Source organism: Lampetra fluviatilis, chromosome 27 (assembly GCF_964198595.1).
Source record: "Lampetra fluviatilis chromosome 27, kcLamFluv1.1, whole genome shotgun sequence".
Taxonomy (NCBI): domain Eukaryota; kingdom Metazoa; phylum Chordata; class Hyperoartia; order Petromyzontiformes; family Petromyzontidae; genus Lampetra; species Lampetra fluviatilis.
Genome location: NC_136301.1, coordinates 5,706,336 through 5,731,624, shown reverse-complemented (window position 1 = coordinate 5,731,624; position 25,289 = coordinate 5,706,336). Strand labels below are relative to the sequence as shown.

Sequence of the window (25,289 nt, the reverse complement as noted above, 5' to 3'; positions counted from 1 at the left end):
GTATTTTTGTTCGGGTCGGTACGCCTCGCTTACAGAATATACGGCAGCCGGCTGCGTTAAAACGACCGCTGGGGGGGGGGGAGGAGGAGGGGGGGGTGGCGCAAAGCAGCTCCCCCGTCACGCGGCCCGAGCGAACGACAACAAAAGACAGAGACAAGGAACAGCCCCCCCCCCACCCGCTTGTCGCCCCCGATCTCCATTACGATAGAACGGAGAGAAGCACGAATAATATTGGAGGGGGGGCGGGGTAGGGGGGCATCTGGTGGGGGAGGGGAGGAGGGGATAATGGGGGTGGGGGGTGGAGGATGTGACAGAAACAAATGAAGTAGGATTTTAGGGCGGCCTCCTTTAGTCGAGAATTTACGGTAAAACTCGATCGCCGGTGGCCGCGCGCGCGCGCGCACGCACGCGACGGAGCCACCGAGCGAAGCGTCATCCGCGACGTCTGCACGCCGAGGAGATTACGCACAACGCTGTCGTGGGTTAACACACGCGCGCGCGCACACAGCAGCCAGCAGTAATAGCAGCAGCAGCAGCGGTGACCGCAAATATACAAGCACGATCTTACAGTAAACCCAGCATCAGCATCATCTCGTCATCACTCGCGACGAGGCTGATCTTCGCTTGCAGGTGAGAGCGCTTCAAGACGATTTTTTTTGTGGTCGCAAGAAAAAAAAAGAAAAATGACCCGTAAATAAATAAATAAGTGCTACGGGATTGTGCCTGGGATTGAGAAAAAAACATTTAAAATAAAATGTCATATCTGTGTGGTGTATTTTTGTTGTTTTGTTCTGCTAACGGTATAGTGGTGTTTTTATTTTATCTTACCCGTTGATGACTTGACATACGAAGAAGGCTGCTGTATCTGCCCGAGATATTTAAGTTCAAGAGAAAAATACTAATGAATAATTCTGCTACTGCCTGCTGGCTGGTGCTGCTTACTGGTGCTTGGGAGAGCGTAGGGGCGGATTGCGTCTTGTTTTCTCACCTTTAACGGCGAACACAGGCAAAGAGCTTCCTTCCTCCCCCATAACGGCAACCACAACGGCAGGGCTCGTATGTGATGGAGGCGACGGTGGTGGCGGGGATGATGATGATGGTGGTGGTGGTTGTTGTTTCATTGCGACGATTCAGATGAATAACCGATATGATTCGAGTGGACACAATGTGATTTGATTTCGGATGATATTTCAGGATTCTGAAAATGCTGGTATCGTGGGGTGTAATGATTAGGAATGGGGGAAATGCCCCTCCGAATGATATGCAAATGTAAAATTGCAACGTTGCTTGGTATACCGCAGATAATGATGGTGCATTGTGTATTCCATGTGGATAATTTGCGAGCATACGAATGGTGTTAACGATAGACGGTAGTGAACAGATATGATGACGATGTTCACGGCGTTTGCTGCATGGTGTACTTACTCGGGAACGATTGAGGCTATGAATAATGAATGAACATTATTATTATTATTTATTCTCGGTAATATAACCGAGAGGATTGCGGAATGCTGATTACGCGAGAACGGTTAATGATGAACGTGGATGATGCGCTCAACGTTGCATATTAACACATGGAAGTCGTGGTGACGATGTGGGAGGGCTAGGGAAGGTGACAATGGAGTAATGATGATATATAATGTTTTTTAAAAATACACACACACACGTGACGAGCAATTTCAATACATCGTGGGAAAAAAATGATGAGAGTTTGCGATGACAAAGGCGATGGCAGGGAATTATATCACGGTAACAGAAGACGCGAATACACGGTTTTCTCCCCATTAGCAATACACAATATTGGATGCAATGCGTACGGGGGGAGGGAGTGGGACGGGGGTTGCAGCGATTAGATTAATATCGTGTATGTTTTGTTGTTGTTGTTGTAAATATATAAATATATCTCTCGCTTTAGTTGCGTTGCATAGAATATTAATTACGACAACGGTACCGCTACGCTGGGGCAAAATGTGCAACGTGGCTGTCGTGAAAAACGGCGGCATCGGGCGTAAGATCTGCGAGTTCCTCTCGTCGTGATCACGATTGACTCGGCCCTGCCGCCATCCCCCGCCCCCCCACCACCATCACCACCACTACCCCCCTCCCCTCCGGGGTAGGCTGAGTAAAAATAGCATTCGTTTGGGACTGCACCACTCGATGGGAAAGCGAATGGTAGACTCCGACAACGTTCGCCCTTTCAAAGGCAAGCGGGTTGGGAAGAGAGCTTCGCGGAGTGGCGGTGCTCGCTCGCTCGCAAGACGCGACCGCGTGGCAAGGAGCGAGTGTCCCTTGCACCCGTGCCAGTGAAGTGTCACCGGGCCGATGTCGATACCGGGGGGTGAGACGCTGCGGCTACTTGGCCAAGGCTTCGAATGCGTTGCATTCGATTGTTGCAGAGGCGGCGAAGCCGCTGGCGATGCATGAAGGGCGCGCGTTAATATAAATGATAATTGTCGTTGCAATTTTTCTTTTGCGTACGGAGAGAGAGGGGGTGGGTGGGGTGGGGTGGAGGCTTTGTCCGGCATTAATTGGAATTATGTAATAATAATGATTAAAATAAATGCTGCCAAATGGCTCTTTTTCATTCGGGGTAGCTTTTTAGTTGAGCCGCGCGGTCAAAGGCATTTTTGGCCGGCTGAAGATGGTCACCGGTGAAATTCAGATTTTCACAATGTAAAATGCCGCTCGTGGGTTTTGATGTTGTGCCGTTAGCGGGCGAACATTGGATTCAGAGGGAGCAAAGAGGCGTTTGTTGAGTCGAGCTATATCGGGTGCTGTCACCGAGGTCACCGTGAATTTGAATCAAGTGCAATCGTGCAAAATGTTGGAGCGGCTGGGGTTGGACCGGTGAGAGGAAGGTACGCGGCCCTAGGTTAACCACGAAGCAATCAGTCAGCGTAGACACAGAGGGAGACACACACACAAAGACAAAGAGCCCCCGTATGGCCTTTAACAGATTATACTTTAACAGATTGTTGAGGCAAGTGATGTTAGCGAGTGGCACCTATGAAGGCCGACACGGCACACCCCACGGGGTGAGTGGCCAGCAGCACGCCCGGCCGCCTTTGTCTCCCCAGTAGCGATGTTTACACACCGCACCCAGGTACTCGTTTGAGGCTGAGTCGACCTAGGGGAGGCCCAGGACCGGTTCAGTTAATCGTCACCGGTGTTGGCTATGAGCGGGAATTGAACTCGGGTCGCCGGGGTTTGAAGCACAGCGCGCTAACCGCTCCACCACCGCTCCCCACACACACAGACACACAGATATGCCCAATGGAAAACATTGGACAACAAAGGAGAGAACACGGCTCACACAATTTTGACCCGGTTATGTAAACAAAGACAAAGATTCCCCGTATAGCTTTAGCAGACTGTTGGGACAAGTGCTCTTAGCGAGCACCTATCAAGGCCGGCACGGCACACGAGGGGGGTGAGTGGCCAGCACCACGCCCGGCCGCCTTTGTCTCTCCAGTGACGATGATTTTAAACACCGCACCAGGTACTCATTTGAGGTTGAGTCGATCTAGGGGAACGAGGCCCAGGACCGGTTCAGATAAACGGAGCTGGTGTTGGCCGTGGGTGGGAATCGAACTCTGGTCGCCGGGTTCGTGGCGCAGTGCGTTAACTGCTGCACCACCGCTCCTGCCACACATAAAGATAGACAACCGAGGTATAATTGCTGTTTGTTTTTCACGTAATGAAAATAAAGGGCAATGCATCTCTGGAATTTCATTATTTGATCAATATTTCAGTCTGCACTTTGTGATGATATATGGTTTGCTCATGTTAAAATAATGTAATTAATATGATAATGCTGATGATGGTTGTGGTTATGAATATTTAAATTAAATTAATAGCCGGGTACTTATTTTTTTTGTACCGATTTGAGGTTTTGGTCAACCGACAGACAGACATTTTGTTATATATATATATTTTAAAATATTGAGATTAATTGTACGAGAAAGGCTGAGGCGGAAGGGCAGCCGTGGCGGTTACGCTCCTCCCTCACAACAACAGGGCCCTGGGTTCAATTCCCAACTATGGCACCTCTCCGTGTGGAGTGTGTATGTTCTCCCCCTGTTCTGCATGGGCTCCCATTACCAATTTCCTTGGTAATGGCCAAACGTCCTCATGTAGGACCGTCCTAAAGAAGAGTCTCCGGACTTAGTGTGGCTTGTCTGGATAAATAAGTGATTATTCTTAGTAGTATTATGAGTGGCGCTGCATCGATGCAAAAACTGATTGTAAGCACATAATTGTCGGTTCAGGTTTCAAGTTTAAACATTTTGCAATCGTTGCGTCTCATGGGCACGAACGGGTTAATGAGGTAGTGGGCGAATTAGTGGGTGAGATGGTGGCTGGCTGGAGCGGTGGGTGAGTGGGTGAGTCAGTTCAAATTGATTTCGTGCAACTGGATGAGAGCTGAAGAGAGCAGGATGAGTTAATTTTTTTTCCTATTTTCTTCTTTCGCGTCGCTGATGTTGGTGTAGAGCAACAACGACAATTTCACATTCAGGTGGTCAAGCCGGATATGATAACCGCGTCAGGAGCAGCGGGGTGGTGTCGCTGCGATGTCTCCTTCGTATTTTGTGGATCGGGGCATTGCGTCCTTATACGTTGTACGGCAGAGGTCGCAAACGGGTTTTGATTCCTTACCCGTACCCGTACCCGGCCGCACCAGGGTCGCAAATGGGTACCCGTACCTGTACCCGGCCGGGTACGGGTAGCCGTTCCCTACCCGTACCCGTACCCTACCCGAAATGAGTGACAAACGGTTACTCATCAGTGACTCACGGCCTACCCGTACCCGGCCGCACCAGGGTCGCAAACGGCTACCCGTACCCGTACCCGGCCGGGTACGGGTAGCCGTTCCCTACCCGTACCCGTACCCTACCCGAAATGAGTGACAAACGGTTACTCACCAGTGACTCACGGCCTACCCGTACCCGTACCCGGCCGCACCAGGGTCGCAAACGGCTACCCGGGTATCGGGTACCCGGTTGCGACCTCTGGTCCCGGGGCATTGGTCTGCCAGTAAGGGGTGATGGACGCTATGTACGATCACAATTGAGTAATTCATTTTGGGGTGCAATTTTTTTTATATTTGGATCGTGGTGCTGGTACACAATTACCTACTCTTGTTTATGATGTCAGGGGATCTTTAACATCCACTCACTGTGAAGCGGATGGTTCAAAGTATTGTTCTGGTTATTTTACATTGGCAGTAATTATCATGGTGGCCGCGGGGATTGGAACTGAATCCTGCAGTGGGTGTCGCTAGATCAGGTGGCAATGTTACAACATATGAGTGGTCCACCATCCGTGCATATTATAAATACCTTTTTAAAAAAATGTCATGGATAATGCAAAAGACATTTGCCGTAGGCAAAATTGAGTTAATTATTGTTTACGATTGCCACGACCCTTGCAGTGAGTGCTGTTATTGCAATGGTGCTGTGGTGGTGAGATGTTAACTACCTCGCCTGGTATACAGGAGGAGATGGGTTCGATCCCAACCCTGACGCCTGTATATTTGTTTTTCTCCCCGTGGTCACATGGATTTTTTTCTCCGGGTCCTCTGGTTTTTCCCTCCACATTTAGAAACATGCATTGAGATTATTGAGATCATTTTGGTGCTATAAATGTCTAAATGTTGGGCCACTTTGCTGAGATATCATTTGTGACCAGGTCGCTTCTGAAAAAGAGCTGTATAGCTTAGTGGGCCTTTCCTCGTTAAGTAAAAAATAATAGTTCATAGTTTCACCATGCGTATCCCCATGTACGAGTTACAGAAACAACATCATCCCATTTTGGCATGTCTCAATTCGCTCACAGTTGTGACCACCGCCCAGTGATTTATTTTGAACCCGCACGGTTATTATTTACGTCCGTAACAAACCTCAAATGGGAACGGGCAATTAGCAAAGGGTCACATCTTGAATTAAGGCCACATTGCCTGTGTTTTGTTCCGCCGTTAACTCGACTCCCTCCTCTGCTTGTATGCTGGAAAATTAATCGGGACAACAGGAAAAAAATGTTGGAAAACAGAGCGCGTGCCTGTCATGTCACGGAGGTCATGTCCTAGCCGATATCGAATGTTGAGTGACTGGTTTTAGTGAGCTAAGAATAGTGGCTCAAGAATTGTTCCCTTAAACCAATTTGTGCTCCCTAATATTGGTCTGGAAAGCCAATAGGCTGATGGACTAAAACATACTTTAAGTAAAAAAAAATGTGTGTTTTCACGTGGAGACAGAATGGAACTTCTGGTTATATTTTAAGCGGTCTAGGTTGTTTAATAATTCAGCATGCGCTAATTCACCCCAGTCGTTGGGCTCGCTCACTGGTGGTCAGTCGCCTTCTTGTCACGAGAATGCGTTGTACAATTAAGTGTTTTGTGCATTCATATAGGGAAGGGTGCCACGGTGGCGAGATGTTAACTACCTCGTCTGTGTATGCAGGAGGTCATGGGTTTCAATCCCGACCCTGACGCCTGCATGTGCTCCCCGTGGTCACGTGGATTTTTCTCCGAGTCCTCCGATTCTGTCCATCCACATTTAGAATCAACGTGCATTTAGATTATTTGGCTGCCGCTATACATGTCCACACGATAAGCCACTTTGTTGAGCTGTCATTTGTGAGAGCCAGGCCACTTATGACAGATAGCTATATCATTCAGTGGACCTTACCTGGTCAAATAAAATAAAATAGATTAGTTTTAGTTCGTCTAAAAATCTTGGTCACCAGAGCGTTGATGATGTCTGTACTATTCCTTATTTTGGGGGGAAAAAATAGTTTGCTTCGTTGTGATTGTGATGTCAAGGTCCCTTTGCTGTGTCAGATGCGTCGTTAGAGATATTGTAATCATGGGATGTACATTTTGCCCACATTTGGGATTTGGTGAGTTAAAGATGAATGCCATTAGTGGAGAATATATCTCCTCCACATACTGTACCTGTCTCTCCGCACAATAATAAAAGGGTGTTTCTTGTACAAAACCCATCGGCCGAACGGCAATCTGGGACTGAATAATTTCAGCAGGTTTCTGCGGTCATTTCCGCATGAGGTGTCGTCCAATCAGCACGGTGGGCTACGTATTGTGCAAAAGAAGTTCAACTTACTGCCACGCGGTCTGTTCGAAAGTGGTATGTCTTGTTTTTAATATCGTTTTTTGTTGTTTGTTGCCATTATCGATTTATCACGTGAAATTTTTTTAGCACACATATCTAAAAAACAATGATTATCGGTTTGCCACGATTTATCAAAAACGTCTAACACAGCAGAGGTGACTGCAAAGTTCAGCTCAGGATGGCACGCGAGGTGAAGAAAGGTCACACATGCTGCTACTTTTGCGCGGTGATTGGAGAATGTGGGCACCTCGGGCAGCTCTTGAAGGTGAAACGGAGAGTGGAACAATGACGACGACGACGACGACGACGACATCCCAACACGTGAACAGCTCGCTCGCCTCACATCTCCCCCCCGTGCATTGCGTTCCCAGCGAACGTTGCAGCGTCATTATCGTCACAAATGATCGTACGAATAACATTTTTTTGTTAATGTAATTATCTCTTCAACGCTTTGGGTGCTAAGTGATCATTAATCCACGCTCCGTATCCCGGCGCGGGCGGTTTAATTAGCTCGCGAACCGTGTTCTGGTCCGAGTTAAAATGAATTGGGGGGGGAGGAAGTGAGGAGTTATTTGAAAAGTATAATTAATAATTATTTAAATCGGTATCTTTCCGAGCTTACCCGCCTCACGAATTCTGGCTTATAATAGAGTTGGACCGCTCTGAACGACCACTCCTCTTAACGACTAATTGCTTAACGACGGGCCTCCATAGACCCCAATGTGTAGTGTATAGTGTAGTGTATAGTAGTGTATTGTAGAGTGTATAGTAGTGTATAGTAGTGCAAAGTAGAGTGTATAGTAGTGTATAGTGTAGTGTATAGTGTAGTGTATAGAAGTGTAGTGTATAGTATTGCATAGTGTAGTGTATAGTGTAGTGTAGAGTGTAGTGTATAGTAGCGTATAGTAGTGTATAGTGTAGTGTATAGTAGTGTATAGTGTATAGTAGTGTATAGTAGTGTATAGTGTAGTGTATAGTGTAGTGTATAGTAATGTATTGTAGAGTGTATAGTAGTGTATAGTCGTGTATAGTAGTGTATAGTGTAGTGTATAGTGTAGTGTATAATAGTGTAGTGTAAAGAAGTGTAGTGTATAGTAGTGTAGTGTATAGTAGTGTATAGTGTAGTGTATAGTAGTGTATAGTAGTGTATAGTGTAGTGTATAGCAGAGGTGTGGACTCGAGTCATGTGACTTGGACTCGAGTCAGACTCGAGTCATGAATTTGATGACTTGCGACTCGACTTGGACTTGCATAACAATGACTTTGTCCCACCTATGAGATGTGGACTCGAGTCATGTGGCTTGGACTCGAGTCAGACTCGAGTCATGAATTTGATGACTTGCGACTCGACTTGGACTTGCATAACAATGACTTTGTCCCACCTCTGGTGTATAGTGTAGTGAACACATTGGGCTTCCATAGAGCCCATTGTGTTCGCTTACCCACCATTTCCACGGGCTTTTAATTAATGCATTGATTAACCATGTTTATTTTCATTTTATGTGTTAACAATCTTGTTAGTATCTTTATCTATGAATATCCATTGTTTAAATATTACAAAGTACGTTTTTTGGGTAAAAAAGTGGTTAACTTTCAATGGTTTCGGAACAAATTAAGCCTTTAACGTCGATTTCCTATACTCGTTTAATAACCAAATCGCTTCACGACGGGTCTCATGGAACCAATCGCCGTCGTTAAGGAGGGGTTCTACTCTACTCAGGTCCTGTTGGACATCTGTAGTAAAAAGAAGAAGAGCTTTGTGGCTGATCGGATTCCTCCAGTCTAAATAAAGATTCTATTTCCGAGTCCGAATTCGAGGAGGATGCAGAGGTGTAGACTTCATCCCAAGAGGGTCAGAGACACGTTTGGCGTTTCTGAGCAGAAGTGCCACCATTCCTCGGGTCCGTATTCCGGCAACATTTTCCCACCGCTGCTGCTGACGTGTGCTGCCTCTCGGGGACTGGATGATGGTAGTCCATAACGAACAAACACGTCCCGGAGGTGTGATCTGTGACGCGGGCCGCGTGCAGACACAGTGGGGTAGACCAAGGTTGCTCAGTTTGTGAATTCTGAGAATCAGGTTCAAATTTGGGTTCGAGTTGGCGATCAAAGGCAAGGCGAGAGCGTCACGGTGGCGAGACGTTAACTACCTCGCCTGGTATACAGGAGGTCATGGGTTTGATTCTGATGCTGACACCTGTATATTAGAAGTTTGCGTGTCTCTCTCCCCGTGGTCGTGTGGGTTTTTCTCCGGGTCCTCCGTTGTTTCCCACCACATTTAGAATCAACGTCACGCGTTTAGAGTATTTGGCTGCGATACATTTTCACATGTGGAGCCACTTCGATGAACGTGGCGTAGGTCGCTCTGAAAAATTTCTGTATGGCTTAGTGGGCCTTACCTGGTAAAACAAAAATACAGTCATCCGCCGGCTGCCGCTTGCTCGGTGAATGAAAGAGGTGAGAGTCCAGGATGCCTCTTGCTAGAATTTGTCGTTGACGATCACTGAGGAACGGGAGCGAGCGAGCGAGCGAGTGAGTTAGCGTGAGCGTCCTGTGGCTGTAGGAAGGTTGGCGTCAGGCAGGGCGGCTGGCGCGGTTGCCCCACTCCGAAGGGTGGCCGATTGATGGCAACCAGGGGGTGTCGCCAACCGACGTAACAACAATAACAAGAAGAGGCAATTTTGGGGGGGGGGGGAATTCGGTGAACAAAAAAAACTCGATATCCAAAGAGCCGCACAACGCACGCGAATGCGAGCCGGTGGTGGCTTCGTAATAAACAACGGTCACGGAGCCGTCCTTGTAGAGACCGCTTGCGGCCCCGGAGTCTGCAGGTTTCCCGACCCCGGGTGGAAACGGAGCAAGCAGTGGCGGCTCGCGGAACAATTATTTTGGGGGGGCAGTGCCAGCGGTGAGGAGTTGGTGGGGGGCGGCGGTTTTTTTGGGGGGCACAAGGATGACATCTTTCCACCGGTTGGCGAAAAAATCTCTGCTCGCGGCTCGGCGAAGAAGTTAATGATGAGAAATGATTAGCCACTGCCGGCTTCTGTGCAGCACGCCTTTTGATTTCAATAGAGCGGCGGGGAGCGCGCGCGCGCCAGAGAGAAGGTTAGGGAGGCAAAAAGACACGCGCGCAAAAAAAGCGGTGAACGCGTTTAGTAGGAAGGCTGCGTCGTGACTCGTTATGCGCCCCCCCCCCCCCCGAGTGCCGCTTCATTGTCTGTGTCACTCTGCTGCACGTTAGTGGGGTGGCGTGACGTTATCTTCCCCGCCTGGTATGCAGGAGGTCGTGGGTTCAATGCCGACCCTGACGCCTGTGCAGTAGAACTTCTCTGAACGACCGCCCCTGTTAACGACTAATCGCTTAACGACAGGACTCCATAGAGCCCAATGTGTAGTATATAGTGTAGTGTAGTGTATAGCAGAGGTGGGACAAAGTCATTGTTATGCAAGTCCAAGTCGAGTCGCAAGTCATCAAATTCATGACTCGAGTCTGACTCGAGTCCAAGTCACATGACTCGAGTCCACATCTCATAGGTGGGACAAAGTCATTGTTATGCAAGTCCAAGTCGAGTCGCAAGTCATCAAATTCATGACTCGAGTCTGACTCGAGTCCAAGTCACATGACTCGAGTCCACACCTCTGGTGTATAGTAGTGTATAGTGTAGTGTATAGTAGTGTATAGTGTAGTGTATAGTAGTGTAGTGTATAGTAGTGTAGTGCCTCCGTAGAGCCCAATGTGTTCGCTTACCGACCATTCCCCTGTTAACGATGGGCTGTTGTAGGTACAGTACATATTAATTAACGCATTGATTAACCATGTTTCTTGTAATAACATGTGCTTATAATGTTGTCAGTATATTTATGTATTAATATCCATTGTTTAAATATTATAAAGTACGTTTTTTGGGTGAAAAATGGTAACTGTGGATGCTATCGAAATGAATTGAGCCTTGAACGTGTATTTCCTATACTCACTTAACGGCCAAAGCACTTTCGTGCAACCAATTACCACCGTTAAGAGGGGTTCTACTGCATATTTGGAGTTTGCGTGTTTCACTCCTCGTGGTCGCGTGGATTTTTCTCCGGGTCCTCCGGTTTTTCCCCCTCCACATTGAGAATGAACATAGCGCGTTGAGAGCATTTGTCTGCTACAAATGTCCACGTGATGAGCCCACTTCGTTGAGCTATCATCTGTGGCCAGGTGGTTTCTGAGAAAAAAAGCTACAAAGCTCAGTGGGCCTTACCTGGTAAAATAAAAATAAAAGAGTTTAGTTGAATAGTTGATCATTTCTCTCCCTCCCCTCCCCCAACCCGTGAGCACTGCTTTTTTGGCTTCCTTCCCCGGAATTCATGTGCCCCCCCATCCCTTCATATTTCTCATACCGGGCTGTTGTCAAATTTAAAAAAAGATATCTCTATCATCGATTTGAATTGGCGTTATTGCACCGATAATCAATGCCCGCATATCCACATTGAGCAGGGCGGTTAGAGTTGTTAATAGCTCAACGCATGTCGGAGTCGTGGACACGCTAGCGCCTACTCAAAACGCATTAGCAGCGAGTGTGCCGCACTCGATTTGGCACTTTTTGTAAAAATTGGGGGAGCATATTGACGACGAACGCCGCCGCTGGGCTGGCGGTTCGAGGTGAGAAAATGTGGAAATGCGCGGAAGTCGCCCGTTTGTCATGCGCCACCGATTACGCGATCTCAGTCCCAGTCAGTGAGTTAGGGGGAGTATTTGGAGCTGGCCGAACGCCACACGATGGGGCTGCAACAAGACGCTCGGGCAAGCTGTGAACGCCCGACAAAGTATTGAGATGCAGTTTCCACGAATGTCGCCATGTAAAATGTAAATGAATTCAGAATCAGAATATTTATTTATACTGGAGGAATCCGATGAGCTATAAAGCTCTTGATTTTTTTTTTACAGATGTCCAGTCGGGGCACGGGGTCACAAGGTTACAACAACAAGAAGCAATAACAAAAACACGAGTGCCAAGCGTAGGAGAGGTCAAACAAATGACCTTAAAAATATAAAAAGTAAAATCAACTATATTGTATTCTCTTACAAGGCAAAGCCCAGCTTATTTTTCAGAAGCGACCTTGCCCACAAATTTAACGAAGCATGGAACCACGCGGAATAGACGTGCAAACATTCGGTCACACTATGAGTGCGAGTCTCACATTTGGAAATCTGCAAGTTCAAATCCCGTTGGGGGGGGGGGGGGGGGGTCTCATCCTATCTCTGGGATGCCACCAGTCCGGGTGGCAAGACCCGGACACTTCGGAAGAATTGGCATCCGTACTCAGGTGGCCGCAGGACATTGAATTGTGACCGAGATCCGATGCCGGTAATGGGTTGAAATTTCATTGCAGAGTGACTGCACGACAATAGGCCCAAGTGCTGACTTGAGAGTCACGTGCGGGTGCTTGGCCTATAGAGGCAAAGGTGGCGGCCCAAAAAAACTCGCACACGCTACAATAAAACCCACGTGAAGCATCAACCGGGACGACCAAAAAAAAGTGTTTAATTACGGCCTCCACTGACATGCTTCTCCGATGCACGTGCAGTGCTGTGCTAGGTAATTATATCGTGCCGCATTGTATGGTACATTTTTATTTATTTTATACCATCGTTAGAAAATGTATTATTATGTAATCATTGTGTTGTGCCGCATTGTAGTGTATTTGGTAAATGATTATATTTAATTTTATCGTGTTAAAAATAGATCAGTGGTTTCACCACTGAACCGAAATTGCAACGTTTCATTGCATTCATGGTTAATTAATCCTTCCAACGGAATGTAAACTGTCAAATGGGAAAATTTAATCTGAAATCGAAATAAATAAAAACAGGCCGACCGAGTGGTTAAACGAAAATGTTTTTTTTTTATTTGCCCAAAAAAAATGGGACAAAATCCGGTTGTTTTAACCGCTTCTTGTGTAGCGCTCATAACTAATTAAGATCGGAGCACAATTCCCTCCCAGCAGTGCATTGATCTCAAATTGACCCTTCCCCTCACCCTCTCCTGGCCTCTCTCTCCACCCTACGTGGGTGAGAGCGAGGAGGGCTATTCATGGTGACAGCTGCAGGCTGCTCTACGGATGAGATAGGTGAGAGTACAGCACCTCATCCACCAAAGCTTCTATCGTCAGTGGTGGAAATGGGAAGGTATTACGACGCATTGTAAGTGTGCACGTTGAACTTCTTTCGCACCGTACGTAGCCAACCGTGCTAATCGGAGGTGCGGGGGAAAGGGCAACGAACTAATAAGAAAAAAGCCAGTTCTAAAGAAGCGAGTTTTCAGTCTGGGTGATTTAACAGCTCCAGTGGCTTCCTAATGTCGGAAGGAAGAGCGTTCCAGACGGCCGCAGAAGCGCGTCTGAAAGCGCCGCGCGATGCGGTGACCGCCGCCTTTGTTCGATGGCTTAGCCAAAAGCCGTTGCTGCTGCGAGGATGACCGGAGTTTGCGTGATGATGGTTTATCCTCCTTGACGAGGTCGGCAAGGTGTTGTGGTTCATCTGTGGCAAGCACTTTGTGTGGGCCACAAGGTCACTTCTCACAACACCAAACGCGCATCAGGCCCCATGGTGTTAAAGTGCAGTCTCCAACTCTTTTTAAATCACAGGGATTGAAAACTAATCTTCAACTGCTTTTTGTGTTTAGTTTGTTGTCCGCCCGTTACACCTCCGATTTGCACGGTTGGCTACGTAAGGTGCGCTGTCAGATGCACTTCTGCGGCCGTCTGGAACGTTCTTCCTTTCGATACTAGGCTAGTCACTGGAGCTTATGGATGGTGGTGAACGAGGTGGGGGGGGGTGAGAGCGGCAGGAAGCCCACGTGCCCCTCTGGACAACACTGGGGTAGGAATCAAGCCGTTTCTAGGCCCTCGCGAGGACAGCCCAGTCGGGTGCGGTTGATCGAGTGATTGGTCCAGGCCTGGTCACCGAGGGTGTGGCAATCAGGGTGGGTGCCTGGGGCGCAAAATTCTCTCTCGAGGGGCACCGCCGACCATAATTTACGAGCGCACTTTGTTTTAATGGGTTTTAACCCGATTTCACGGACGATTCTTCGTGAAGCATGCATAAAATGGCTCACGTAAATACCATGATGGATAGATAACATGCTCGCATTTGACAGTGTTATTACCAGAGAATTGCCTTGAAGAGGTGCCAAATAGTTGTTTTATTGTTTTGCCCACGACATCATTTTGAAGTTCCAGGCCCGAGACTTAAGGCTCCTTTAGGCTCTTTAAGGAGAAGCCTTAAGGAGGGCGCCACGGTGGCGAGATATACAGGAGGTTGTGGGTTCGATCCCGATGCCTGTTGTTTATTTGGAGTCAGGGCCGGATTAAGTGAAAAGTGTTTCGTTCGTGAATGGTGAATTTTATTTGTTGTTAGCCTTGTAAAAATAAATTAAAATTGTCTTTAACTTTGTTTCCCTTTTGAAAATATTACTGGGGGCCTCACAGTACCTGCAGCCCAGGGGCCTACACAATCTTAATCGGGCCTTGTTTGGAGTTTGCGTGTCTCTCTCTCCCTGTGGTTGCATAGATTTTTTTCTGGGTTCTCCGATTTCCCCCTCCCCCCCACACACACATTTAGAATCAACATGCGTTTATACTTTTTGGCTGATATAAATTTGTACGTGTTAAGCCACTTCGTTGAGCTTTAATTTGTGGCCAGGTTCTGAAAAAGAGCTACATAGCTCAGTGGGCATTACCTGGTTAAAATACAAATGGGTTGAGTTATTTGTGATATCTTTGCTACGCTACAGCTGATGGACGGGCCTCCACAAGATCGGACTCTAGAGGGAATCTGGTCTCCTCTTCATCATTAGACCTCCTTTGCTAGTACCAAAATATAATAATAGCGGTTTTCCCCTTTTTTCTTGCAACAAAATTGAAACCTTTTAACAACGAATCATGTGTGCATTAACCACAATACTTGTGGTCAAAATGCAAACAAAAAACACACTGATCATATATGCATTGTCCTTGAAACTGATTGGTCCACACCAGAGATGGCTTTCTTTTGAGCCTCGTCTCAATTGGTGCTTAGACCATGCATATATTAGTGTGTTTTTAGTTTGCATTTTGACTACAAGTATTGTCGTTCATGCACACATTATTCCTTGTAAAGAGGTTTCAGTTTTGTTGCCAGAAAAAAGGGGAAAAACCCCTATTATTTTGGTACTGGCAAAGGAGGTCTAATGATGTAGATGCTCACCCGAGCCCTCATTACTTTGATAGTGCATTGTCTTTGAGCTGTGCGCCTTTTGGTGTCCTCTGGTCTAGCACCAATTGAGACGAGGCTCAAAAGAAAGCTGTCTTTGGTGTGGACCAATCAGTTTCAAGGACAATGCATATATTATCAGAGTGTGTTTTTTGTTTGCATTTTGACCGCTAGTATTGTGGTTAATGATTTCTTGTTGCCAGAAAAAAGGGGGAAACCCCATATTATTATTGGTCTTTTAACGTTGACAGGACGCGTTGGTAAGGGTCAGTGCGTACCGACACTTTACCCCACCACACGCCACTTGCTGGTCGTTTTAACTTGGGTGGACCCATTTTGCCGCTGGGTGTGAAATTGAGAAACATGCGTCATCGTACGAGCAATAGAAACCTCTCGGCCCCCCTCTCTCTCTATTTAAGGCCTCGACACAGAGGCGTTGTTTCTCTGTGTGCCTATGTGTGTGTCTCTTTCTCTGTGTGTCTCTGTGTGTCTCTCTCTGCTTGTGTGTGTCTGTGTGTCTATGTGTGTCTCTTTCCGTGTGTCTCTGTGTTATCTCTCTCTGCTTATGTGTCTGTCTATGTGTCTCCGTGTCTGTGTTTTGTCTCTCACAAATTTAGCAATCTTTGGAAGAACGTTAATCAAACAGGTAGGGTGTTGACTGTTATGTTAGCCGACTCTCTGTGTTGTATTGCATTATATTTCTACGTTTACTAGGTTTGTTTTCTCTTTCATTTGTACCTGATGATGATGATTGCTTGTGGTGCAATCGAAACGTCGTATGCTATTATTTAAAAAAAAAATCTACGTGACTTAACCGAAAGAACCAAAGAGCAATAGAAACCTGCTCCATCGTTCGAGCATTCGAGCTGTGTAGGAGAAAAAAATGAAATAAAAATTAATAAAAAATAAAATAATAAAATCACGACGTTTCGGAGGCAACACAAGCCTCCGTCATCAGGTGGTACCGTCACAGCCAGATTTGCATCACTTGATACAGCCAGATTTGCATCACTTGATGCAGCAAATCTGGCTGTGACGGTCCCACCTGATGACGGAGGCTTGTGTTGCCTCCGAAACGTCGTGATTTTATTATTTTATTTTTTATTAATTTTAATTAAATGTTTTACCTACGTGACTTTACCGAAATAACTAAGAGTATGAATCCTTGCAGTCACGAAAGCTTCAAATCTAGAACTGTGTAGGAGAGTCATCGCCTCTCGTGAAACAAAAGACGGTCACCGCATCGCGCTCTTTCAGACGCGCTGCTGCGGCCGTCTGGAACACTCTCCCTTCTGGTGGTCTGCATGTTCACCACAAGTACTGCGTGTGGTTGATGCAGACTTGACTCCTTGCAAAAAGGTTTCTGTTTGGTGTTTGAACATCTTAACACCTCGAGTTTTTTTGCCAGAAAGCGTAAAACCTATTCTAATTTTTCACACTTCGATACTGGCAAACAAGGTCCCATGACAGAGATTTGTGTATATTTTATATATTTTTTACGTTTGCTAAGTACAGGCCCGACGGCCCAAAATGCCAACAAACGGCGCAATTAAAGTTTTATTTTGAATGGATTAAGATTTAACGCGTGCCTTGAAACCGACAAATTTGTTTTTGGTTTTTAGTTTATTTCCTCGTGTAGTGTTTTGTGCCTGAATATCCTATATTTGAGCAGGCCTCTTCTCTTACACTGTGGGGACCCATCGGTGTTAAAACCAAATTTGAAGCCATTTACCCGACGGGGGAATTCATCCGCCAACAAAATAATGCACGCGGGCTTGGAAAAACGAATCGTTCTATTTGCGAGAAGGTATCTCCAACAGCACACTTTGCATCCTGCACCACAGCTCAGGGTCGAACTCTCCACAGCAGCTGCAGAGCGATTCGCAACCTCCTCATCTTTACACTTGGGAGCAGGGCCAGCACTGCCAGGCATCGCTTTTTTTCTGTGGCAGTCCGCGTATCTCTCTTCATTCTGGTTGCCCTGCACGACAGCTCACGGTGGAAGTTTCCTCCAATGTTGCAGTAGCAGCAGAGCGACTCACAGCAGCAACTTCCTCCTCCTCTCTACACCAAGGAGCAGAGCCGGCACTGTCAGGCGTCATTTCTCTGTCGCAGCCCCCGTATCTCTCCAGAGTCATTCTGGTTGCCCTGCACGACAGCTCACAGTGGAACTCTCCTCCAGAGTTGCAGTAGCAGCAAAGCGACTCACAGACTCATCCTTCTCTCAAAACCAAGGAGCAGGGCCATGGTCAGTGCCCGGCGTCGTTTTTCTAGGGCAGCACTCCGCCGTCTGGAACGCAACCATCGTCATCACCATAATCCCGCTGCTGCTGCTGCTGCTGAACATTCACAGCAGCAGTAGCAGCAGAAGCAGCGGGAGCAGCATTCAGCCCACACGGACTTTTATAGAGACATCTTCAAGTTCCCCGACTTCTTTCACCCGACTTTCGAGCGACGCTGAGCTTTGCCTCCGCGTCTCAAGACTTTTCTATGGTCATCTGTGTGTCTGCGGATTATATTGTCCTGGTTACGAATTGCATTGTGACCACTACATGTGATCATCGATTATAATCGATTCACTTAGGCAGCTGGAACTAAACTGAACTGGTGGGCTTAAGGCCCCTGTATTTATGCTACTAATTATATTACTGGAAAGTTATAGAATGTTCTAGAAGTTACTCCAAGTTTACTCAGCACTGAATCTATCAGGAATGTTCTGGAAAATAGGTACATTTCAAATATCAATGTCCTGGTCACAAAAGCAAAGTTTGTGGGGAATAATAGCCATTTTCTATACTTTTGAGGCATAAACAATTAGGAAATAACACTTACTACCCAGGGACAAACCGGAAAACCCGCTCCAAAGGCTGTAAACCAGTCCAGCGATCGTCAAACACGTGGTTGTGTTAAAACAAGAGCGGCAGTGGGACTTGGTACATCACCGCATGCAGAGTCTTCGAGATTGGAGTCGTTAAGTATGGAACAGTCAATACAGTAACTTTTTTTACAAGTAGGACATTTATTTTGGTCTATTAGTCAAGGTTATTTCAGGAAATTTCATATAGTAAACAAATGTAAAACTATATTCTTGGTTCTCTCGGTAAAGTCACGTAGAAGGGAAACAATAAAATAATAAAAATATAAAACAATTAAAATCTCACGACTATTCGACTGCAACACAAGCAATCATCATCAGGTGTGAAAAGCACAGCAAGAAAACCTTCAAATCTTTGGTCACCCCGTGCCCCCTTTTAAATCTCAACGTTCGTCCCTACAAAGTCCCACCACAAAGGAGAAACACAAACAAATGGATAAAACATTTTTTTGCCCGAAATGAAACGGCCGCACGCCGTGTGGACCTGAAAACTAAACTTAATTTCCTTCAACCGTATGGGTTGACAGGTATGAGGTTGCATTGTTATATTTTTTTGCGTGCCACCTTGAAAGCCTTGAAGACCCGTCCTGTCCGACAGTCTGCTGCCTAAATTAAAGGCTTTGTCGCAAGTTCATGTGCGTGCAAACGCGAGTGGTGAGGTTGTCATGACATGCAAAGTAAATGCTGGGATTCTTGGGGTTTTTTTCCTTCTTGCTACGTATTATCATTTGATTATGGCCTGTAATATCTATATTGGCATGACTGTGTGTGAAAATTGTCCTCTTCGCAACAAAAAGTGCTTTTGGTCGAAAGAAGGTGGCCGACATACTGAAAAGAACTGTGTGGAGCGGGAGATTGGTTGAAAAAAAGATTGGCCAGAGTTAAGGGGAAAAAGCTATATTCCTGTACAATATACCATATGTGATCCTTCAGCCATGGGCCCAACAACAATGGCTTGCCGGTATCACCCAGGGTGGCAAATGCTAACAATGGTTTTATGAAAATATTTCATCTCAAGATCACAAATATGTGCGGTAGCAGGCTCACACTGGTAGCTGCTTATGAGAAAAATATCGTTGGAGGCGGTACCATCATATTATGATGGAGAATATGATTATGTTGAGGGCAAAAAAAAAAACCCAACGTGCAATGAACCATCCACGGAATATTATATAAGTAGGAAGGAGTGCCTATGACAACAGAGGGCATTTACGTGAACGGTTTCATCCATGGTGGACGCTACCTCCACCTGAAACGCAGCCTTCATCACCCCGAGGCACATTCGTAGCGGCGTTTCAGCCACACCCACTGCCTTCTAGGAGACGCTTGAAGGCCCCCACGACCTTTCTCGCCGTGGCTATCGAGGGACCACCGACCTCGGCTCGCCGTGCCTCGGCGTCGCGGTCATTTTATGCCCGCGACATATTTGCACGAAATTGCACCGTCGCCGCCATCCTTATCATCAACCGCATGAATTTTAACTTTTGTCATTAACGACCCGCGTCTCGTCCCGACGCTTCCCCATCTTCCTTCCGCCACCGCCACCACCACCCACCAGGATGGCCGACTCGGACAGCAATGGCGGAGGAGGCTGCATCGAGGCGACGGGCTCGAGCCCCACGCCCCCCAAGGCGCCGTGCCCCCTGCTCAAGAAGAACAGCCAGACGGACCTGCTGAGCCGCCTCAAGACGCGCAAGGTGCTGGGTGTCGGTGGCGAGGATGACGAGGGAGAGGCACACCGCTCCAAGGTGAGCGGGGACGGGGCTCCGCGCGCGACCCCAGCTCCCCCGGGGTCAAGCACGGGTTTGGCTATCGTACGGCGCGAAAGAAGTTCAACATGCGTGCGTACCAATAATAATAATAATGCAATTCATAAAGTGAGCAAATTTGCGGACGTAACGGCTGCAACTCAAAGGCGCGGAGCCAAGCTCAGAGTCACTCGAAAGCATGGTTATAGAGGTGAGTTTTTAAGTGTTTCTTGAAGGAGGCGATTGAGGTGATGCTGCGAATGTGCAGAGGGGTGATGGCGTTCCAGACTGTTGGGGCTTCCACCGAGAAGCGGCGCATAGACGTGACCATCCTGGATCTTGGTATCAAGAGGAGGTCGTGAGTCGCGCTGAGCAGGCATCTGCCGTGTGCTGAGGTGTAAGTCGTCAATAATGAAAAAAGGTAGGCAGATGTGAAGGCATGGTGGCAGAGGCAGGCGATCTTGTATGTGACCCTGCTGGCGATGGGGAGCCAGTTGAGGGCACGGAGACAGGCAAGTGAGCAAGGCCTGTGGCTGAGCTCGATGGATGGGACGCGTCGAAGCGACGCGCTCGTCGTTTATTTTCGTGACCTGTTTAGGATTTTTTTTCTGAAAAGTTTTGCACCGCTTATGTCGTTCACTCGCAACGATGACTTTGCCATCACGTGCCACGTTATTGTGGGACTGTCTGCGTGGCGTTATCTTGGTGTGGTCTGTGACTGTTTTTCGTTGTTGTTTTTTGCTGCCTTGCCTCAACTTGATGAATCGGATTCATAGCATTAACGTATTACGTATTTAGATTTCAGTGATTTGCTTAGCTTTTTCTCAATTTTGCACTCCCAGCGTTTTTTTTGTTCTGTTGTCGTTGTTGTTTTCTTTTGCTGTTGTAACTTGCTGATCCGCCCACGCTGAACATCTGTGAAAGGTGCGGAGGGGCATGTGGGAAGGACAACAGAAATGCCCAGTTGCAGGCCAGCTCCGCGTTTACTTTGTGGGAAACATCGAGCGACAAGCGTGCTATCGGTGGGTCCCCTAGGCCAAACAACAACAACAAAATGTCCCCTTTGAGACGTTTTCGTTCCACCACGGTCGCAACGTAGATTTCAATGCAAGGATTGTTACGTTCCCGTTAGCGGGCTCGTACAGTCCCGAACGCGGGTGCGTACATCTCCCATGTGAGTGGGAAAGAACGCGGTGAGACATCGAGTGGGGGGGATTGGATCAAAGGGCACTTCAAAGGATCGGCGACTTCTCCGTTTGTTGCTCAATGCGGCAGCAAAACAGGGGAACATTATATTTTATTATTTCCATTTTTTGAAAGAGGAAAAAAAGGGGGGCCTCGCGTTTATTTGACTGTTGTCAGTTTTTTTGGGGGGGGGCTTTTAGTTTTCGGATTGATGCTTCGCTTCCTGTTCATAGATTCACTGCGCTCACGTTCAGGGAATGAAATGCAGCCAATACTGTAGTATGATTCGTGATCAATCGTCGGGTTGGGCCGCATGTGTTGTTAAGGCCCTCCACGAGCCGACAGCGGTGGTGTAATTGTGCTGTGGTCAGTTGAAAAACAATTCTGTCCAAGCTGCAGGGAATTTATTGTTTCACATTGATTTCAAATCCTCACCCTCCACATCCTCACTCTCCCAAGTCCTCACCACTACCTCCAAGTTCTCACCCTCCACATCCTCACCGTCCACGTCCTCACCCTCCACGTCCTCACCACTACCTCCACGTCTTCACCACGACCTCCACGTCCTCACCCTCCACGTCCTCACCACCACCTCCACGTCCTCACCCTCCACGTCCTCACCACCACCTCCACGTCCTCACCCTCCACGTCCTCACCACCACCTCCACGTCCTCACCACGACCTCCACGTCCTCACCATTACCTCCACGTCCTCATCCTCCACATCCTCACCACGACCTCCACGTCCTCACCACTACCTCCACGTCCTCACCCTCCACGTCCTCACCACCACCTCCACGTCCTCACCATTACCTCCACGTCCTCACCACCACCTCCACGTCCTCACCCTCCACGACCTCCACGGCTCCGCTAGAACGGGTTTCCGTCCGTTCCATGAACGTCGCCTGTTCACGGCCTCGCTCAATAGACGAGTGCACGTGGACCCCCGACACGCACGCACGCAGGTGCCTGACCACCCGCCCGCCCGCCCACGTGCGTACCGCTCTCTGAAGTGTAAATAGCCCGTTGAATTAAAGGATTTTGAGTGCAGCACGGCAAAAAAAAATCGAACGTGTTTTCAATGAGCCGTAATTTCAACCCAGAGATGAGAGCGGTTGTGAAACCCATTAGCATGGTGGGGTTTTTTGTGTGTGTGTTTGTGTTGTTTGTCCTAAGACCGTGTCCCCGGCTGTCCGCAAGCTGCAGACCGCACCGTCGTTCGTTGATGAAGGGCACAATGAAGGCACCACAGGCTGGAAATACTTCAGTGACAACCACCAGCACCGCTGTCGTATTAGTAGCCGGCAACAACAACAACACCAACCACAAAAACCGAAGTACATTTTCATCAACAGCCATTCTCTAGAGTATAATAGAGGGTATTTTTGGGGGGGTTAGATCGCGACGAAATAGCAAGGTTTGTCACGTAAACAAAACGTGCCAATTAGTGACTACTTCAGCTCACCGGTGCGTTGGAGAGTAACCCCACAGCATTTACAATTCGAGCACGACGTTTCGCTGGTGAATACAACAACCAGCTTCGTTAGGCGATTTAGCCATTATTTTGAAGAAAAGTCCATTCTGTTTCGGTCTTTAAATAGAGTAAAGGTGATGTCATCACTGTGAGCCCATCAGGTACGAAGACAAGAGCAGATAGCACGACGGAATATTGCGTAACCTGTAGGATGGTGGTTGGATTACACACAGTGGCGACCCACCGGTCGTGTCTTATTTCTCAGTAACCACTCGGATAACACTGGTCAACAAAAAAAAAAATTCTGGCCTGGACTTTTGCAGCTATTTTAGACTAATTTCAGGGTGCTGATTCCAAATCTGATCTCAGATTTGCTCTATCACATCTCATTTTTATGCTATCGGCATACCCCATTTTCATTGATTTTACCCGAAATTAACTCTGTCACTTATGATTGCAAGTTGTTGCGAGTCAGTGACTACTTTAGTGTTAAAATATGGTGCTGTATTTTTAGGATAGTGTGTTTATAATATAATTTTATGTAGATATCCACATTTATTTAAGATTTTTCTTCCGCAGTTTTTATTGAAAATGCAATATTCGATATCTCAAAAACCTGATGTGATAGACAAAAACTGATGCCAGATTTGGAATCAGCACCCCCCAAAATTACCTTAAAACCGTTGGAATACCTCATGCCAGAAAAAGTGTGTTGACCAGTGTTATCAACGGTTAGAATAAATCGTAGGAAGTGTCATCGATCCGGTGCGTGTTTTTGGCGGTTTGTGTTGCCTCCTCTGCACCCTGGGACGTTGTGTGCGCCTCCCCTTCTTCGTGTGTTTACATTGTGTCTTGCGCTTACGTTCTGCACGATTCGCCGCACCCCTCTCACCGCGCAAGAACACAAATGACTCGCATGTAATCGGCAACGCTTGGGGCGATGTCACTCACCATGCCGAAGGGCCAATGCCCCGAAACGACGCCCGCCACAGTAGATGCGCACCCATTTCGGGCGGCGTTTCTGTCGAACGTGTCGCATTCTGTGGTGTCATTAATATTACTCTTTATTATTAATCGTCATTCTTCGTGCTTGTGCGCCACTGGAAGCACAGGCTCGCGATTCCGTATCGAGCGTTCCGTGGACTTGTATTCGTGGTTGCGGCCAGCCTTCGAAAAAAAAATGTTAACGTGCCGCACTTTTACCCGTGCATACGTTGTTGTTATTTTTTTGCAAGTTGATGAGAATTTTCAGATTTTTTGTTGTTGTTGTTGCTTTTTCCCCTCCCCTTTGCATTCCCGCTCCCTCAGATAAGCCAGGTGTTGGGGAACGAGTCAAAGTTTGGGCTACGGGAACCACTGGGGCTCAGGCAAGTTGACACACGTCTCTCGTTCACCGCCGCACACACGCACACACACGCACGCACACACACACACACACGCACGCACACACACGCACACGCGCTCTCATTCACACGAACCTCAACGCGACCGAACACTTATGTTCCCGCCGTGCGACACCTTCGCACAGCGACGGCACCCGTGGCAATTCTTGATCGCGCGGCGTGCGGTCGGAATGACCTTGCGTTGTGTGACGCACGGTCCGTTAACGCACTCCCCTGTGCCCCATCTACGGACCCAGGAGTACTGAGGCCAGGGCCTCAGTCCGCGGAGTTTTTTGTAACCACCTCCCCCTGCCCCCCCCCCCCCCTTGTTGCAGGCTGTGCCTTGTACTGGACTCTTGTTATGTGTCGAACTGGTTAAGCGCCGGGATTCGATTCCATCTCCTGGAACGTCGAAACTAACGGGACCGTCTAAACTAACGGGATCGTCTAAACGAACGGGAACGTCTAAACGACGGGATAAACGTGTTCACCACAGTTAATTTGGCGGCTCGCGTGTGCGGCGGCGGGGGGGCAGAGTGAGAGTGCGCTCACCCCCTTTCAATACGTCAGGTCAACGTGGACGAGTAGGCCAAATATCCTCCTCAGTTCCCTCTGCCTCCGAATCAGTGCATCATCGCTGTGCACCAGCACTCCCTGTAGTCGATTCCAATTGAATATTTATTCGTTGGGCAATCAGGTGGCCAGGTTGCTTCTGAAAAAGAAGCTAAGAGCTCAGTGGGGTTTGCCTGGTAAAATAAGAAATAAGTGGTTTAGTTTTTGTGATTGTTTTGTGACTTGCTTACCTTTCCTATCCTCTACTTTGCACTCATAATGTGTTTTTGTCGCTGCTTGTTGCTGCTGTAACGTTGTGACCCCGTGTCCCTGCTGGATATCTGTGAAAGAAGAGCTTCATAGCTCATCGGATTCCTCCTGCAGTAAAAATAAACATTCTGGCACATCGAATCGAATAATCTCAAAACTCAACGCATCTGAAAGAAAACTTTTAATGAGCGGATATCACCTGGACCATAAACATTGATATTGACTAAGAAAATGTTTTGGCCTTTGGAGTTGAGGGGGGTCTGTGCAGAGCAAACCTTGTTTTTACAAATTTACTGGTAGGAACCACCTGGTTCCACCAGCCCACAGGGGATTATTGTGTCCGTCCGTCCGTCGTCCATCCAAAAATGGGAGGGGTGGGGCTGGGTGGAGAGGGGAGGGTGGGGAGGGGCTGGGTGGGGAGGGTGTGAAGGGGCTGGGTGG

At 47.6% G+C, this 25,289-nt stretch overlaps 1 protein-coding gene across 1 annotated transcript in view; it reads left to right on the top strand.

Moving 5' to 3' along the window:
• The first annotated feature begins 319 nt into the window (after positions 1-319).
• Positions 320-25,289, top strand: part of LOC144942334 (tumor protein p53-inducible protein 11-like) — a 38,183-nt gene continuing 13,213 nt past the window's right edge. Inside the window, exons 1-3 of the mRNA XM_078869140.1 lie at positions 320-630; positions 19,797-19,986; positions 23,953-24,011. Coding sequence (XP_078725266.1) covers positions 19,798-19,986; positions 23,953-24,011 — 248 coding nt within the window. The 5' untranslated portion in view covers positions 320-630; position 19,797. The remainder of the gene's footprint in view (positions 631-19,796; positions 19,987-23,952; positions 24,012-25,289) is intronic.